Here is a 17,615-nt window from a genome sequence, read left to right on the forward strand (position 1 = left end):
TCATTTCGAAGCTGTCGTGCTATCTTGTCGTTTGTCGCTTTTAGAAGTTCCGAGAAAAACGCGTTTTAATGTGCCAAACACTCAATATTACGCCTTTTTGAAATGTTAGTCTTGATTTACAATTTTTGAAAATATTGTTTTTGAAGAGATCGGAAAATTTCACAAATGTTTCATTTTTAACATTGAAAATCGGACCATTAGTTGCTGAGATATCGACATTAGAAAATGGTGGTTTGTTTGGGTGAGACTTAAAAAACATCAATTTTCCTGTTTTTAAATCTTTGCATGGCAATATCTCAGCGCCTAACGTCGTATCAACAAAGTTCAAAAAAGTAAAATATAGAGAACTTTTCAAAAATATTTCAAGAGTGGGCAAACATGGGCACTGATTAAAAAAAATGAATGACTGCGACTGTTTTCAAAAAAGTTATCTAAAAATTTTCTATTACTTGAAAACGGTAAACATTATCAAAATTTCACTAGAGTACTTTTTGATTGCAAATTCGATTTCACAACGAAAAATTTAGTTGAAAATTTTTTGCGACCAATATTTCATTTTTTTAAAATCAGTATTGATTCAAAAATTTATAACTCGGTCAAAGATTTTTGCCCGTTCTGGAGTTTTCTGAAAAGTTGGCATTTGATGTCCCCTAAAACATATCAGAAAATTAAATAAAAAAACAATAAAAATAGTGTTTTTTTTTGCAAATCAAGTTTAAGTGACAAAAAGTTAAATTAAAAATGAAGTTTCAGCCAGATTAAAAAATACAAAAAATAAAAATTAATAAGACCGAATTAGTTGAGAATTGCTTAATTACTTTATGTATTTTCTACAAGTATTTTTCAATGGCAATTTAAGTTGCAATCAATTTTTTTCCAATCATTTTTTGAGGAAATTGAATGGGGAGGGGGGGACAAAACAATCTTTCTATCGCCCGATAATCTTTCTATTATTCTATTCAGCCGTCTTTGCATTTTCCTCAGCAAAAATCAAACAGGCAAACAAATTACCATCAATTCCACAACTCTCACAACCTGACTCTACCAGAGCTTTTACGCTCACTTATTCTTCATTGTACCGACCTTCCACCCACCCACTCTCACGTCCCCCATTTCCCTCCCCCCAATTAGCCGGTCTGCTCTTCTTCTTTCACACACTGACACACATTATGCTGCTGCTACCACAACCTTCCTTATGCTCCAGTGCGTTTTCTCCTCTCTCTGCTCCAACTCTCGTTCGCTGGCGGCGGTGGCCGTGTAGTCCAGGAGATTTACTCTTGTGTAAGGTTAGGTTCGGCGTCACCGCCGCGAGAGGAGCTCCGACGAGGAGTCGTCTCGATTTTGCTTTCGATGCCCTCACACCAGCTGCTGCTGTGGAAAAACGCTGGGATTATGACGACAGCAGTGCTCGGGTGGAAATCCGACGACCTGAAGGAGCGAGCAAAAGGAAAATTGGTACCTGCCCTGCAGAATGATATAGTCTTGGGCGGTGGGCACGATACGTTTCAGTTGCGTCCGAGACGCCGTATCGTGCTGTGGCAGTGGCTCTTCTATTTCGTGAGGTTTCGGGGATTTTTTTTTTTTGGGATTCATTCTTCGCTTTTTTGCATAACCGGTTCCGAGAGGATCTCCTTGTGAAGTGGGTCGTCGCGGGATTTGTCCTTGACGCGTGAACGGGATCGTCCCTTTCCCACGAAGATTCCCGGGAAGGTCAACCGGAGTGTGAGTGCATCGAAAGTGAGAGTGCAGTAACGGGACCTTCCGATGCACCCCCGAGAGGAGTAGGGGGAATTCGAGTATATAACAGCGTCCTCGAGTGCGAAGAAGCAGAAGAAGACCCCGCAGACTCCGGTTCGCAGACTCTCGAACTGGAGCAAACGAAAGCGAAAGTGGTGAACCAATCCGCGAAGGATTCTCCCTCCCGCTGAACAGGTGGTGGTGAGAGTTGGCTCGCCGCGATCTTCGGTGGCTCTACTGGCCGCCTCCAAAACTCCAAATCTACGCTCCAAAGGTACCGCCCCCCGGTACTCCCCCACCGTGCGCGATCGTGTAGGACACTACCCCACGCAGAGAGCGCGATCGGCTCTCTGAGTACTCGCGATCGTTCGGCTATACTCTCGCTCTCTCGCGTTCGCGACTTCGTGCGCCGAACTTGGCGCGATCGCGCCCGCTCTCTCTCTCTCTATTGTGTGGTCAGTGTCGCAGCATCCACCGAGAGGATCGCGAAGATCGCACAGTGCTATCAAAAGCTTTCCGGATGCGAACCGCGAAGCTTCTCCGGCGATCCCCGTCCTGCTGTCGCGCTAGCAAGTTCTGCTGAAGAAGAGGCGCGCGCGCGTTACGGTGTCGAGTGAGGTCTTGAGGTGAAAACGAAAGTGAATCTGCCGAGCGCGCACGAGGTGCGGCGTTGAAAGTGAAACTGATTGGAGGGTTTGATGTTAAGGAGGTGATCAACTCTGGATGTTTGTTGTGGGGGAAAGGTTCTACGACAAGGACTGTCCGTGATCCTACAGTGAGTGGATATCGAGGAAAATTGTGGATTTTGGAAGGAAGAACTGTGAGTGTGTGGTAAGGCTGAACCAGCCACCCCGAAGCGAAGCAGAAGGATTAACATTGCGACTGCGGTGAAGTGGTTTCCGTGCTGGAGGAGGAACAAGATCAGCACCAGAGGGTCCTAGCACCTTCAACAGGTCTGAAGCTCTCTCTCTCTCTTTATATCTCTCTTATCTATGATTGCTGTTGTCTTGTGTTTTTCTTGATATCTGGATGTTGTGCCGCTTGCCGCTTTAGTTTTGCCAGTAGTGCTTGTGTGAAACACTTTTTCCGTTTACAATCCTTGAGTTCTTGCTCCCCGCCTTTTAATACGCCGAACCGAACCATGAAGTCAACGCCGTTCAAGTGATGATCTGTGCAAGTTGAGAAGGGCAGTACAGGACAGGACATGCGATCCCGTCTGGCGTCGTTGATTGTCGTGAAGCAGGAACCACTGGACGATTACGGAGTGGTGCCACCGGTTGGGGCTGTGGAGTTGAACAATAACGGCAGTGGTGTCAGTAGTGCCGGTCAGTACCGGGTCGGTCAGTCGGTCAGTGGACATGGGTACTCGTGCTACGCGTTCGGTAATCCGGTGCCGTCGGTCTGCTATGGCGGCCAGCAAGATCTGAACAACAACAACCAGCAGCAGTCCCAGGCGCAGCAGGATTTTCATTTGTTTCACGAGAAAAAGTGTATGTATTGTTTTCATTTTCTTATTATTTCTTTTCTTCGCTTTTTTTTCGCATAAATCCCAGTGTTGCAATTTTTCGTTCGACGCTTTGTGCATGACGCTTTGTGAAATATTTTATTGACGGATCCACAACTTTTGGCCGGCATCGTTAGTGGTTTGAAATGCCGCGAACTCTTCAGATTTTCGCTAATTGACGCGCTATCGGATGTCTCAGGGGTGGGACGTCACCGGAGTGTGGATACTATTTTATGAGATACAAGATGGTGGTATTAAAATTTTGATTGGATGCTCTTCATTCATCGTTATGCGTTGGATCCGGTTTAAGGAATCGGGAAGTAAGTTGTGTTATCAAATATGCCATCATATTTAGTGGAATGAAAAGATTGATACTTGGCTTACAATAAATTTGTTTATACATAAAATTTATCTAAATTTGTATTCAAACTTTTAACTTTTGAGTCATAGAAATGTCTCCACCTACCTAACCCAATGTCACCAATGCTGGCGGTATGCGAAAATGTAATGATACTTTTTTTTGTTCCCGTTCTACATTTTTCTGCTTGTTTACGCTGTTTCCTAATGGGGTTCCGGATATGGCCACCGGAGATGCAAAAAAGCTTTTGATGTATAACAATGGATAGTATGTGCGAAACAATGTTGTGTTAATTTTTTAGGCCCTCTTTCCCACTGTGTATTGTTCTGAAAAACCGGAGCAATTTTATTTTTTTGCAAAAACTCAACACGTAGCCTAAATTCGGAACACTTTTGTGATAATTTGTCAATAGCATGCCAAATGCAGCTTTTCTCTCGACCCTACTATTTTTAGGACTTTTATTTGGACATTTTCTTGCTATTTCACTAGTAAAAGTAGTACTTTTTGAACAAAAAACATGATTTCAAGACTATTTTATCCTGAGCAGCAAAACACTGTCTCCAAATTGCCTGTTCCATAATTGTGGGTTGTTATTGTGCCTTCCACAATTGGGGAATACCTGAATTTAACTGATATTTTCACAAAAAAAGTTATCAGACCATGTATAAAACATCACTAAGCTTGAGTTTTACTGATTGCAGTGTGTGAAGTCATTATTTTGTTACAAATATTTACTCCTAGAGAGATCCAAAGTTTGTTTACATCCGTAAGAAAAAAGTGTTCCGAATTTGTGGATTTCAAGGGTCAAAGTTTTTCTTCTAAAACTTGATATAAAAGTTAAAATTTGCAGTTGTTCGATACAGCATTCGAAAGATCGCAAGAAAAGCTTTCAAATAGAGGTAAAAGCGAATCATTGAGTTCAATTATCGATTTGCTATGATTTTTTGAACGTTGGCCGATCTGTAAACTGTTCCGAATATGAGGGATGACTGTATGGGATCAACTTGAATCGCGTTTTTCTCAGATTACTGTTTTTGCGTATGGGACATTTCCGCGAACATGCGTTGTTGAGGACCTTTAAACTTCCTTTTGGAAATCATTTGGTTTTAGCATTTTTTTATTTGATTTGTCATAAAACGAAAAAAGGTTAGACACAAATTGTCTCTCCTTCAGAAATTTTCTTTTTTTCTAACTTTCATATGCGTCTGCGCATTTATTAGATTTAAAATAATTATTAGAAAATATTTTTTATAATTATTTAAAACAGGGAGTCATGCTGGTTTGTCAAAATTTTCTTTATGTTTATGTTGTCATAATTTTGTATTAAAAACAAGCCTTACCCGCCAAACTTCGTTTTGCCATTTTATCGTTTGTTGACGTTTTTAGCTCTTTTGATTATTACGTAAATTTCCCCATACAATCGGCAGATTTTCCGGAATCGGTTCCAGCGTGGCCAAAGTTGTAACTCCGTATTGAACTGATTCGCGTTCGAACAAAACCATCGAAATTTTTTATATATATACAAGCCTTACCCGGCAAACTTCGTCCTTCCCTTTTTTTGGTTTCCTGACGTTTCTTGCTTGTTTGCTAATTCGGCCTCCTGTGATCAAAATTTGATTTTACGCAGCTTTTCCCATACAATCTGCAGATTTTCTGGAATCGGTTCCAGAGTGGCCAATATGTCAACTTATTAGCGTAAAAACCTTCCTTGGGCTTATACGAACCCAACGCAATAAAAAGCACCTCGATCCGACGCTCCGTATTGAACTGATTCGCGTTCGAACAAAACCGTCGAAATTTTTTATATATATAGATAAGATAAGAAGATAATTTACAATTCCCACTCAAATTTGCTTATTAACAAAAGTTTCATGGATAATTGGATTATTGGATTTTTGATTTTCTGATTCTTCTTGAGATATAAGTTAATTAGAATTACAACCTGATTGATACTGCATACTTCCAGTTTTACAAATTAACTATGAGATTATAAACCAAATTTGATTGTAATTAGGGGAATGTATCCGTTATTGTCACTTTTGCAGTTTGCCGTTATTTTAACCGCATTTTCAGATACATCAACAATAGAGAGTTGCTTGCTAACTGTTATTTGAGCTATTTATTAGTTTGAAACAGTCCAAAACACTTTATGAAAGCTGTAATTCGTGATCAAAGTTCTGATAAGTCAATAATAGAAAAGGGCCGAGAAAGGGAATGTTTCCTGTTGGATAAAAAATTAACCACTGATTTTAAAGTTTAATTTTAAGATTAAGAACTGAATGTAATAAATTACCATTAAAATTCCGGTAATTTCAGTGAAATGTAATGTTAATAAGATCTTTTGGAAAAGCAATCAAAAATTAAAGTAATGATCAATACATTGTCTACTGCTCATTTTTTTTTTTCAAAAAAGTAGGCAAATAAACCTTTGGAAATACTCGTTATACAGTTTCCAATGGTTTTATGACTTTTCTATCAATTTGTGATTCTCTGAAAAAAAAAATTTAACAAAGATGGATAAATAACTAGGGCGACGAGAAAAAAAAATTGGAAAATCGTAAGAGACACCCCTTGGCTCGATTCTTTTGGTAAAAATAAGTAACTGTTCCAATTTTGAGCCAAATCTTTGCCTAAGGAATCGAATCAGGGAGTATCCCTGATGTCGATTTTTTATTGTCACTTTAATGGATCACTGACGTCGACAGACATTTAATCTGAAAGTAAAAATTGCAAAATGATTATTTTTTTAGAATTTTTCGTACATGTATCGATAAACACGATGTATGCTTAAATAACTACATTTTTTGCAATTCGCAGCATTGAAAAGATTTTTCAGTGAAAAGTTTGCTTCCGCACAGCGCAAAAATCAAAATAACTAGTGTCTCAAAATAGTTCTTTTTAATACAAATGCGTTTCAGGACTCAAATGAATGCTTAAATGAACTTTTCAGCACTTTTATTTCTGGTATAATAAGTAGGCCTTTTTGGATGCCAAAATAGTAGTTTTTGCAATTCCACTGTGAAACTGTCAACTTTTCCTGCCCTTCTGGAGAAACGAAACGGCCTACTTTTCCCTACCAAAAATAACAGAATGGAAAATTAACACCTTTCAATAACAGTGCTGAAAAGTTCTACTTTTCAGCACTGAAATGGGTGCTGAAAAGTTGAACTTTTCAGCACTAGTATCGAAATGTAACATTTTTCAATATTGTTTTGTTTTGAACGATGAATTTACTAAACACATGAATGTTTGACGTAAAATTCCATTAAATAAGCGTTTTTCAGAATTGCAAAAAATGTTGTAAGCAACTCGTTGCAAAACTTGATTTTTTCAGCACTCGTTGTATTTATCCAACTCGGTAAACCTCGTTGGATAAATGTACAACTCGTGCTGAAAAAATCTTCTTTTTGCAACTTGTTGCATAAACTACTATTATGAAACAAGTTGCAAAAACATTTTTTTTCAGCACGAGTCGTACATTTATCCAACGAGGTTCACCGATTTGGATAAATACGACGAGTACTGTAAAAATCAACATTTTTTGCAATTCCAAAAAACACTTTTGAATGGAATTTTATGTCAAACATCCATGTGTTAAGTAAATTCACTGTTCAAAACTATTGAAAAGTGTTACTTTCCGTTACAAGTGTTGAAAAGTTCAACTTTTCAGCACCCATTTCAGTGCTGGTATTGAAAGATATTGATTTTTAAATCTGTTATTTTTGGTAGGGAAAAGCAGACCGTTTCGTTTTTCCAGAAGGACTGGAAAGGTTGACAGTTTAAAATCGGAATTGAAAAAAATGATTTTAAAGTTTTTAAAATTTTCATAATTTGCTGGATTAGTTTTTTTTGTTGTTTTAGAATCCAAACATTCCACAATCTTGATTTCAAGACATTTGTGTTTATGACAATTTTCAAAAACATGATTTTTTTTATGGATTCAAATCTAGATTATTTGTTTTATGTTCACATGAAGCGTTAAATCATAGCTTTAAATAAGCTGAAATATACCAAAAAGTAGAATTATGATCTGAGTTTTTGCAAAGTCTATATATTAGATTAATTCATTTAAGTGTGTACCGTCATCTGGGGTGAATTGCGACAGCAGGTTTATCCATTGTTTAGGTACATGATATTTGGTTATTTTTGTTTTGTTTATGTTAAAACACATCTGGAACAACACCATTAGTAAACTGGAATCTATATTTGAAACTTTTAGGTGCTCTTAAAACTGCTATCCCAGAAACTTTCGTTTCACTGGAAAACAACAAAACAACAAGAAAAGCAAATCTCTCAACTTTTGCAATAATCAATCCAAACTTTTTCTTCCGTTCTAATTTTATTGCAAAAACAGTTGAGAATACAATTATGTGTGTATTTTTTCGAGATGAAATCTAAAAATAAGTGCTGAACTCACATGCACAAGTATCCAGGAGAGACAGTTATGCTTTTTTGAAAAAAAAGTAGAGGGAAGATCTTACAAGGATTTAGAACCTGATTCGATAATACAAGAAGCAAATGAAGCACAAGAGACCCCGCTTCAAATTCTATTTCTGTCCACAATAAACCCCGCGTAGATCACCTAAACGGCATCGTGTTACAATCCCGCAATCAAAAGAGATTCCAACCCAGCGCAGCATTAATCTCCCTTTGCATTAATTGGCCCAAGACTACACACGCCAGAGCTCACTTGGCGCCACCTTCGGCGACGATGGACGGTTCCAAAAAGTCAAAACCAAAAACCGCCGTCCTCGTTGCAAAACCCGTCAAGATTAACGATCCCGCCGTGTTCAAACCAGTTCCCTGATTGTTTCGATGACATTAATGATAATAATCATAATTACGCGCCAATTGGCCAAAAAACGACGTGTGCTGCCAGCTTGGACGTCCAAGTGGCCACGCCGCGGTGGTACATCAATTAAATTTGCTGCTCTATTTGCCACTATAAAAGATCTTGCACCGGCGACGACGTCGAAGACATCTGCTGGCGCCACCGCCTCCCAGATACGTCATTGTTGATGGGTTCTAGAAGTCGACGAAGACGTGCTGCTGCGACGTGGCCAGACCCGACCCTGTAGGCAAGGTGATCTTTTGCCTTCACGGCTTAAGAACCTTATCGAAAGAGCAAATAACTTAATAATGTCGCTGGTGACAGTCGTCTGGACCGCCGTTGAGACCATGCACGCGTAACGTCGGTCGTCGGTCGGCTTCGGTGGAGGTTTGATTCATAAACCTCGGTCATTGGCGCATGGCGCTAAGCGAAGAATTCACTTTTGCACTTTGATTAGAGGACCGACCCGTTTGGACGTGTGTGATATTTGATTCTGCGGGGACCGTTATTTATTGTCCCGCGCATTCCGCGGAGGGCGCCGCCGCCTGACAATTGCAGAAATTATGGCAATAGAAATTTAATTAATAAGCTTCGTGTTCTGAAACAGCCGGAGGATGATATTTGAGGCCCTGATCTTAAGACACGTACCCAGATCGGGCAGTTATGGATTTACGAGGTTCTTGGCGCTTAATTAGAGATGAAATAGTGACGTGTAACCGTCTACTGATTATGTTACCGGGAAGTTGAGGGGACTTGGCGTCGTAGTGCTTATTTTGGACTGGTGGGGACCAGTGATGCCAGAGCTGCAAAATACTGCAATTTTAATTATTGATTATTAAGGTTACAAAAACAAATTCAAACCTGCCTAGCCAATAGAATACATTTTTCGAATTCAAATACATTTAGTTAAATTGTGATCCCAATCCCTGTCTGACTTCAAAGTAACAAAGTAAACAGGGACGAAATTGACAGACGCAACATTCTGCGATTTGGCCATTGTAGATCAGGCTTGCATTGACGATTTTATCACAGAAAAATAACCTTTTTCAGTACTGTATATTGAAATTCAACCACCACAATTCAAAATATCTTTAAACAAGTCCAAACATACTCAATATTATTATAAATGAAGCTGAATACTTTTTAAATTGTTAGCAGTTGATATGATTTCTACTTCAATTTATTTTTAATTTTGAAGTGTTTTGAAAAATGATTCGTTTTTCTCCTGATTTTTCGGGCCGATTTTGTAGGCATAAACTTGCAACGGCCTGATTATGACCATACTTTTGCAAGTCACTCGAGTGTAACATTTTTCCACTCTATATACGGATAAAAATCTTGTTAGCATATCCGGTAACTCTATGTTTTCGAATTAGTAAACATTTAAATGTTTCCACAATCGTCAACATTTTTTTCCGATTTCGTACAACAATGTTGTCGATTTTGAAAACATTTACATCAAAATCGAGAAAAATTTTGACGGTTTTGGAAATTTCTCTATTTTGACCCAAAAGGAGCCTACTTTGTTTTTAAACAAAAAAAATAAAAATATATCGATTTGTTAAAAAAACAAAAAACTAGAAGTCCGTGGGCCGATAGATTTCCCTGCATGGATTTACTCAAACAGAACCTGTTGGTCTGGTTCAATTTGATCGAATTCCTTTTGAAATGCCATTTGATCATTATATTAATTTTTTAGGCGGATACAAATTTTGTTTTAAGTTTGAGTCCCTAACGTGGGAAAGGTTGGGAGAGGGGATAAAAATGAAAAAAAAAAACAATTTTAAACAAATTTTTATTAGAAAAATAGTTATATTATTGCAGTATGGTTGCTTCAAAAAATAAAAAAAAATATGTTCCTCGACTCAGATAAACTCTATCAGGCCTGAATTTTCAAAAAAAGATATTTTTTGAGTTAATGATGGGAAAATAATTCTTAGGCTTCATCCATAAAGTACGTCACGCTAAAATCAGCAAAAATTTACCCCCCTCCCCCCCTTTGTCAAGCTTTTCCTATACTTACAACAAGCAATGTCACTCAGACCCCCCCTCCCCCCCTAGAGCGTGACATACTTTATGGATGACGCCTTATGGCCATGCGAAATTTATACGCTTGTTTTAGAAATTTTGATATTTAGGTCATATCAGGCTTGAAAGACTTAAATTAAAAAATTAAAAATATCAAAGAAACTAAAATACATGCCATGGTTTTATCCTTTAAATGAAAAAAAGTGTTTAAAATATATTTTACACTATATCAGCTATTTTAGAAGCATAAGTTTTGAAAATTTCATAGTATTGACGATTTTTTCTTTAAAAAAATATTGCTGTACTGTACATCGGATTCCACAAAAATATAAAATATTTAAAGCTAGCTCAAACGCAGTAAAATAAATTTTAATTTGGTTTCATTCATTAGAGTACTATTTTCATTAAAATTTCAATGTTTTTGAAAAATATTTATATGCTCACCGATTTTTCGTACTGATTTTTAAATGGGGCGAAATTAACTTTGAAAAATATTTACAAGGCCTTGTGCTAATTTCACAAATCTGGAAAAATTTTTAAGCTCAACATTTCTTTTTTCCTTGATAATTTTGCATTCTCCGATCTGTAGTCACAAATATTGAAATTTTAAATTGATTAAAAATCCTTCATTTGATTAAAAATGTATAAGTAAACGTTACACAATGTTCTCTAATTAATTTAAAATTGGGTTGTTAATGTTTTAATCCCTTGATTTTTGTTGTTGTTGCAATAACTAAACAATCATTATTTTGTTAACCCATTTTGAAATTAAATTTGTTTTATTCTTATTTCCCAATCGTTTTCTTCAAAAGAGCCTTCTGATCACGATAAAAAAAATCTTTGATAAAAGGGTTCTTGATGTTAAATACTTACTTGAAATAAACGCTATAATATCTAAATATAAATTGTTTTTAGGATAAAGTTAAGCCATAACAAAATAAATTTGAATTTTTTGTTGAAATTTTCATTGAAAAAACTGGTTGAAATCATTTTTAATCAATTAATTTTGCATTTTTAATAAAATAAATACTTTTTCATCTTAAAACAAATTTGGATTTTTTGAACAAAGGTTGGTTAAATACGCAACAGCCTAGGAAAAAATATTTTTTTTCATAAATTGATGATAATTTGCAAATTTTTGATCGTAGCACATTCGAAATGGTGTACAAAGTATTTGTGATACTTTTTGTTTAAAAATTTCGAAATTAAGACCAAAAATATAAAATTTATTTTTCACATTAACCAGAAAAAGATAAAAAATCGAAAGGGGAAAATCTGTCAAATCAGGTTTTTGTGATAAAATGTGAAAAAATTGGGATTATTTTTCCGATTATATTTTTGTTAAAAGTCCTTTTCAACCTACAACTTTCAAAATACGGATTTTCAAACGTTTTCACAAGACTTTTTTTGTTGAACAGCTTTCAAATTTGAATGTAGACGAACCCAAAAACCCCCGATGATGCAAAATGATTATTTGGACACAAGGAAACGATGGACAAAGTAAAAACTCTTATGAAAAGTCCTTAAACTTAGAGAATTGTTCCCGATGAGACAACTATGCGTTTGTGAGCAGCATTAATTCCATGAAATACAGAAAAATGGTTAATCTGTTACAAATTAAGAGTATAAAATTGTTGATCATTTTCCCCAAAATCTGTCAACACTGTTTCGGTGCGTTGGCGCTCTCCTGACGGATTATGCCGCTCGATGTCAACTCCCGGGCATGACATCCGCGAAACTGGCTCCTTCCAGCGCGGGAGTCCGTCATGGCGCGCAGTTGACATCCGTTGATCAATCTGCGCGCTCGAAGATTTCGGTTTTCCCGGGGGGAGTCTCGTTGACAAGCCCGCGTGTTACCGCGCACGTTCCCGAAAATCTACGCGCCGATGGAGGGATGGTGATCCAGCGATTTGATTGGATTCTCCCGTGAGTTTTTGGCAGTTGACGACGATGACAACTAATTACCGCATCCGCGTTCGCGAATTTGAATTCTATTTGGGGAGGTGAGATGAGGTGGGGGAGTGGATCACGTGGGAGTTGTTATGGTACAACATGGGACGTAATTAAAATATAGTTAGGAGTTGGCCACCGACAAGTGCACGAACCTTGGGGACTTGACAGTGTAGTTTGACAGAGGTGAGATCTGTGTTGTTTTGGAGAAAATGAGCCGGAATATGCTCCTTTTAACTAACATACTTTTCAAACTAGTAAATTTCTTTTTTTTTATTTAAAATGAGAACTGCCTGTAGTGTCACAAGCCATGGCTCGACGGCACGCACGTTCCTTCGTGTCACCCGAAGCTAATGTGTCAAATGACACTCATTATTGTCATTATTTAGTGAGTGTCAAAAGCAGAAGAAGAAGACGTGCACGACACCACGCCTGCTCCTTTAGCTTTCACATGAGCCGACGACAGTTGGCGGGCCATTGTCGTTTGCTTTTGTTTTCATGCCGTCACTGACTGCTGTGCCAACGCGTGTCACGGAGCTGAAACCCGTGATGGCCAGCTGCCGCGCGTAGAACAAAGTGGTTCCTCCGACTCTGAACTCCGCGTTGGACGGGAATGGTTTTAAATTACGCGCAAGAACCCGTTTTAATTCGCGGTACCGGACAGCGGCAGCACCCGGCATTATATTGGTAAGTAATTTAAGGCAGTTTGTCCGAGCTGTAGTCTGGGCAGGCCCTTCCTTAACCGCAAATCAAATTAAGGCAACCACGGTGAAAGAGGAGAAATTCCCCCTCCCCCTCCCCCAATCCCAGCTCTATTTGTTCAGTTTTGTGTTTTTACTGCCACGTGAAGACCGCCCATGCCGGCTGTAATTGGCCGGACCACCACGTAATGAAATATTTAATTTTCAATTAATTTCTAATAATAAAATCAAAACTTTACATGCCCCCTTCTTTCTGGTGGCGTCGGTCGTGCTGCAGTCCGACGTAGTCGACGACGTCACGATCACTCAAGCCCCAGCCCATTCTTCAAACCGTCGAACCAGATTAGCCTTGCTCTGGAGGTAGGAGTGAACCGTACCGCGCCGCCGTCTATATCATCAAATTTAACGCTAGCTATCAATGCGCGCCCGCTGTCCCTCCTCCGTCCTGCTGTCTAGTTTGAGACTAAGTTTGCACGAGATGCTACTAACTGTTACGCAGGATTAGATTATAAATCGAGCGAACGTGAACCGTACGCGAACCCGCGAGAATAACACGGTGCTCAACGACATTGAAGCTAGTTCTCTATAAAGAAAATTGGTTGACTAAGGGATCATTTGTGAGTTATTTAATGCTGATTGAGGTTTCTATCAATTGTTGTTGCTGTTTTAATAACTATTGTTTGAACATTTCTTGGTAAAACCATTTTTTGAAAAACATTAACCGAAAAGGTAGCTAAATTGTTTGGTAAACATTGAAATCTGAAACCAAAAACAGATTTTGTTGTTATTAGCAACAAATCGTCAGCTGTGTGCTATCTTGTGACATAGACCATTTTGGTCGAAAATGAGTTAATGATGACGTTTTGCTATACTTAACAAACACTACAAGATGCTTGAACCCGATTTTGGATACTCGCTTCCGTTTCCCGGATATCGCAATACACACTTGTGACATAGACCAATTTATCATCAAAATGATCGTGCACACTTGTGACACGTCATACATGTTGTTGGAAAATGTGGAAAATTTTTCTTGTTTTTCACAAATTTATGTTGATACACATTTTCTGAAAGCAATGCAATCTTTTGTTTTTGAAAATATACTGAATAAGTCGGTTAAACTATTGATTTAAGTCTATTTTAGTTTGTATGGAAATTCTGTACACACTTGTGACACGTAGTACAATTTTACTTTAGAAACACACTTGTGACACGTGCTTTTCAGATTTTGGATTACATAATTTACTGTATCTTTTAACTGGTGTAACCAAATTAGTTGAAACTTGGAGCGTTGATTAAACGATAGTATACGAACCGATTGCTTCAAAAAATTTGGCTCCACCATTCATAGTTTTGAAAATATTTATCATCAAACTTTAAAAATCGATTTTCTCGAAAAGTACTAAATGGTCGTTGTCACAAGATAGCACACAGCTGACGAAATTAAGTTATTCTTAACAAAATATACCGATTTTGTGCAATTTTATCTATCTGTATTTTGTCATTGATTCACTCATACAAGTCGTCATACATTTTCTTGCAACTATCTATACAAAAATTATACATAAATATTCGAAAATCTGTATATTTCAAAGGAATTTCCGGATCAATTTAGTATTTCTGGCAAAGTTGCAGGTAAAGCTGAGGATTATCAAAAAATAAAAAAAGGCAATTTAAAAAAAAATTAAACAAATTTTCCTAAATCCAAAATAAGAGGATTTTTTGAGCCATTGGAAACAACGGGCAAAGATTTTACCGTTGAGTTATGAATTTTGAGAAATATAAAAAAATAAAAACAAAAACATGTTTGACTGCAAAATAACTTTAATTTTAACTAGAAATTTGCAGTTTTATCGATTTTTTGAATGAGTACTCATAAAAGACCATCTCTGAAAGTTTTTTTTTCGCAAAATTCACACTTTTCTTGTGTCCAAATTCGGAAAAAATATGTTTACGATTTTCGAAACATTTCAATGTTTACAAATTCGACAACATAGAGTTGTCAGATTTTTATCCCTGTAATAATGTTAATTATAAAATAAAATAAAGTGCAAAAAGTGACTTGATATGTTTTAACATAAAATTTTCCAAATTATGTTTAGCCATTCAGCATTGGCTAAAAAACATTTTTGTTTTAAAAATTGTTAATAAATTGTAAGTTTAAATTCAACTATTTCTCAGAATAAAAATATTTTGTTTTAAAAGGAGGTCGCTCTGGGCCCTTTCAGTCCTACAAATAACTATACTTCACTTATTTTCAATTAATTTTTAATAATTTTCAATATTACGAATACATTTATCTTGTTAAGATTTTTTTAGTTTTTTTGAGATAAAGCAGTTACAATTTTGTAAGATTATGTTCCTCGGCTCTGGCCAAAATCGAGGGGGGGGAAGCAAAAAAAAAGGAAAATTGAAATCACAAGCCATGGTATTATTATTTTAACATGCTAAATATTATTTCAAATGCAGGAAAATGTATTTCAAATTGTTATCAAATTGTTATTATTACATTTTTTTTAAACGTTTCATCGGTAAGGTTTCTCATGCCATGTCGGCAAAAAGTTTGGCAAGGATTGACACTTCATCGCCAAACGTCAGCCTGACATGTGTCATTAAATTTGTGCGATGAAATATTTCCAGAAAATCCACCAAAATTGTAAGTTTAACAATGCAACTTCGATTGTCCGAAGGTTTCTGGAAAATTTTACTTCAGATAATCGAATCAGCTAGGGCGTCTTATTTTCCCGGGTTTTGAATTTCCCGGGAAACGGGAAAAATATTTTTTTAATCCCGGGAATTTCCGGATCCCGGGAAATTTTTGAAACAGTCTTAAAATCTATGTTTCCATTATATTTGTTACGTTTTTCTAGCTTATATCATAGAATTAGATCAAAACTGTTAATTGGTGATAAGCTACACTTCAATCTGAACAAGGACAGTAGTCTTTAAATAGTTTAAAAAACATTAAAAAAATGGTTCTTTGGTGTGCTTTGGAATTTAAATGAACCACTATTTTTATTTTTATTGATTTATTTATTTACTTATTTATATAACATGACTACAAAAGCTTTAACAATTTCATTGAAACTGTCTAAAACAACAAGAAATAAAATTATACCAGACAGTGTAACACTTTGGATAAGTTTAGAATTTTATGTTTTATATTTAATTATTTAATTTAAAAATTATCTTTAAGTCACTACCGCCAACTGGGGATATTCGGGACTGCAGTCTGAATAGGTACAGGAGATTTTAGAGCAATAAATTTGGAAATCGGTGTACTAATTGTTTTGTCCTGTTGTAGGGCCAATACGCACTTCCTAAGAAAAGCGGTCAAGAAATGGCTTTACGAACAGCAGAACAAAGGAGAGAGGACGATTTCTTGGGACTTTGCTTTACTCTCTCTGGCTTGCCTTCAGTGCCGCTGCTGCCCATTTGATGTTTTTCTTGACCAGTTCCTTCTGAAGTGCAAATACCGCTGTAACCGAAATCTGTTTTGATTGATCAGAACATTATTCAAAAAAATATAGCTTAAACAGTTACTTTTGTCGTTACAGTTACTTTAGTCCAAATGCCGGGTTTCGAGGAAAAGTTATTTTTTTTTGAATATAAAACTTTTTACGAGTTTAAAGTCATAAATATACGTGAATATACTCAGTCTATTTTTAATAAATAAATTTTAATAGAAAATATTTAAGGCGCAAATCCATTTGCGGATCTGCTAACTAATTTTTTTTAACAATTTTCCCAAATAAGCCAAATTAATGCTGATATATGCCGAATACAAATTTTAATGCTTTTAAATACTTAACGATTACTAAGTACACAGAGAACAGATGTATATCATTGAACAAACAGCATTGAAAAACGTGTGTAAAAATTCAAACCAAAATACGTTGAAAAGAGCTAGGGTGTGCACCATCCGCCTAGATAGCGCCACTTCCAAAATCATGATGGTCTACAGTAGCAGAACGTTGGACCATCTAATCATTGCATAAAACATTCCGTACGAACGACATCAGACCAATGTCTGACTGCCCTTCATCAGAGGGTTGCAATTTTACGCGCCAAAGAAGGTAAACAAAACGAAATCGGACATAACATGTGTAAAGGGACTATTTTAAGTTGTCGCTTGAAAAATCATTTTTGAATGAATTTTCTGTTATGTTTTCGTTAATGTTGATGCATTTTTGCATTATTTTTAGTCAACTGGAATTATACAGAAGTGAATTTTATATTTAAACGAGGTTAACATTTATTTTCTTTCGAAATTATTGAGCCTTTTTCATTGTTAAGTCAAGTATTCTCAGCCGCGACGGTGGCGCCGCCAAGCGTATCCTGCACACTCTAATTTCTTTGATGCAAGATTGTATGCAACGCATTTTTTTAGTTTACACGGTTTAAACACAAGTTAGAACCAAGATGTTCATCTGTTCTCTGTGCTAAGTTTTATTGTTATTATTATTTTATTATTATTATTTTCCAAAACCAAATCTGAATTTCTAG

At 36.6% G+C, this 17,615-nt stretch overlaps 1 protein-coding gene across 3 annotated transcripts in view; it reads left to right on the forward strand.

The window, feature by feature from the left end:
- Nucleotides 1-1,559: 1,559 nt before the first annotated feature.
- LOC120422518 (probable nuclear hormone receptor HR38) overlaps nt 1,560-17,615 on the forward strand; it is a 202,302-nt gene continuing 186,246 nt past the window's right edge. The window contains exon 1 of one of the 3 annotated variants that reach the window (XM_039585976.2): nt 1,560-3,227. In XM_039585976.2, the coding sequence (XP_039441910.1) occupies nt 2,942-3,227 (286 nt within the window). In that variant the 5' untranslated portion in view covers nt 1,560-2,941. The remainder of the gene's footprint in view (nt 3,228-17,615) is intronic. The other 2 variants (XM_039585985.2, XM_039586009.2) reach the window with 2 other exon arrangements.

This window comes from Culex pipiens, chromosome 2, assembly GCF_016801865.2.
Source record: "Culex pipiens pallens isolate TS chromosome 2, TS_CPP_V2, whole genome shotgun sequence".
In the NCBI taxonomy this organism is placed as follows: domain Eukaryota; kingdom Metazoa; phylum Arthropoda; class Insecta; order Diptera; family Culicidae; genus Culex; species Culex pipiens.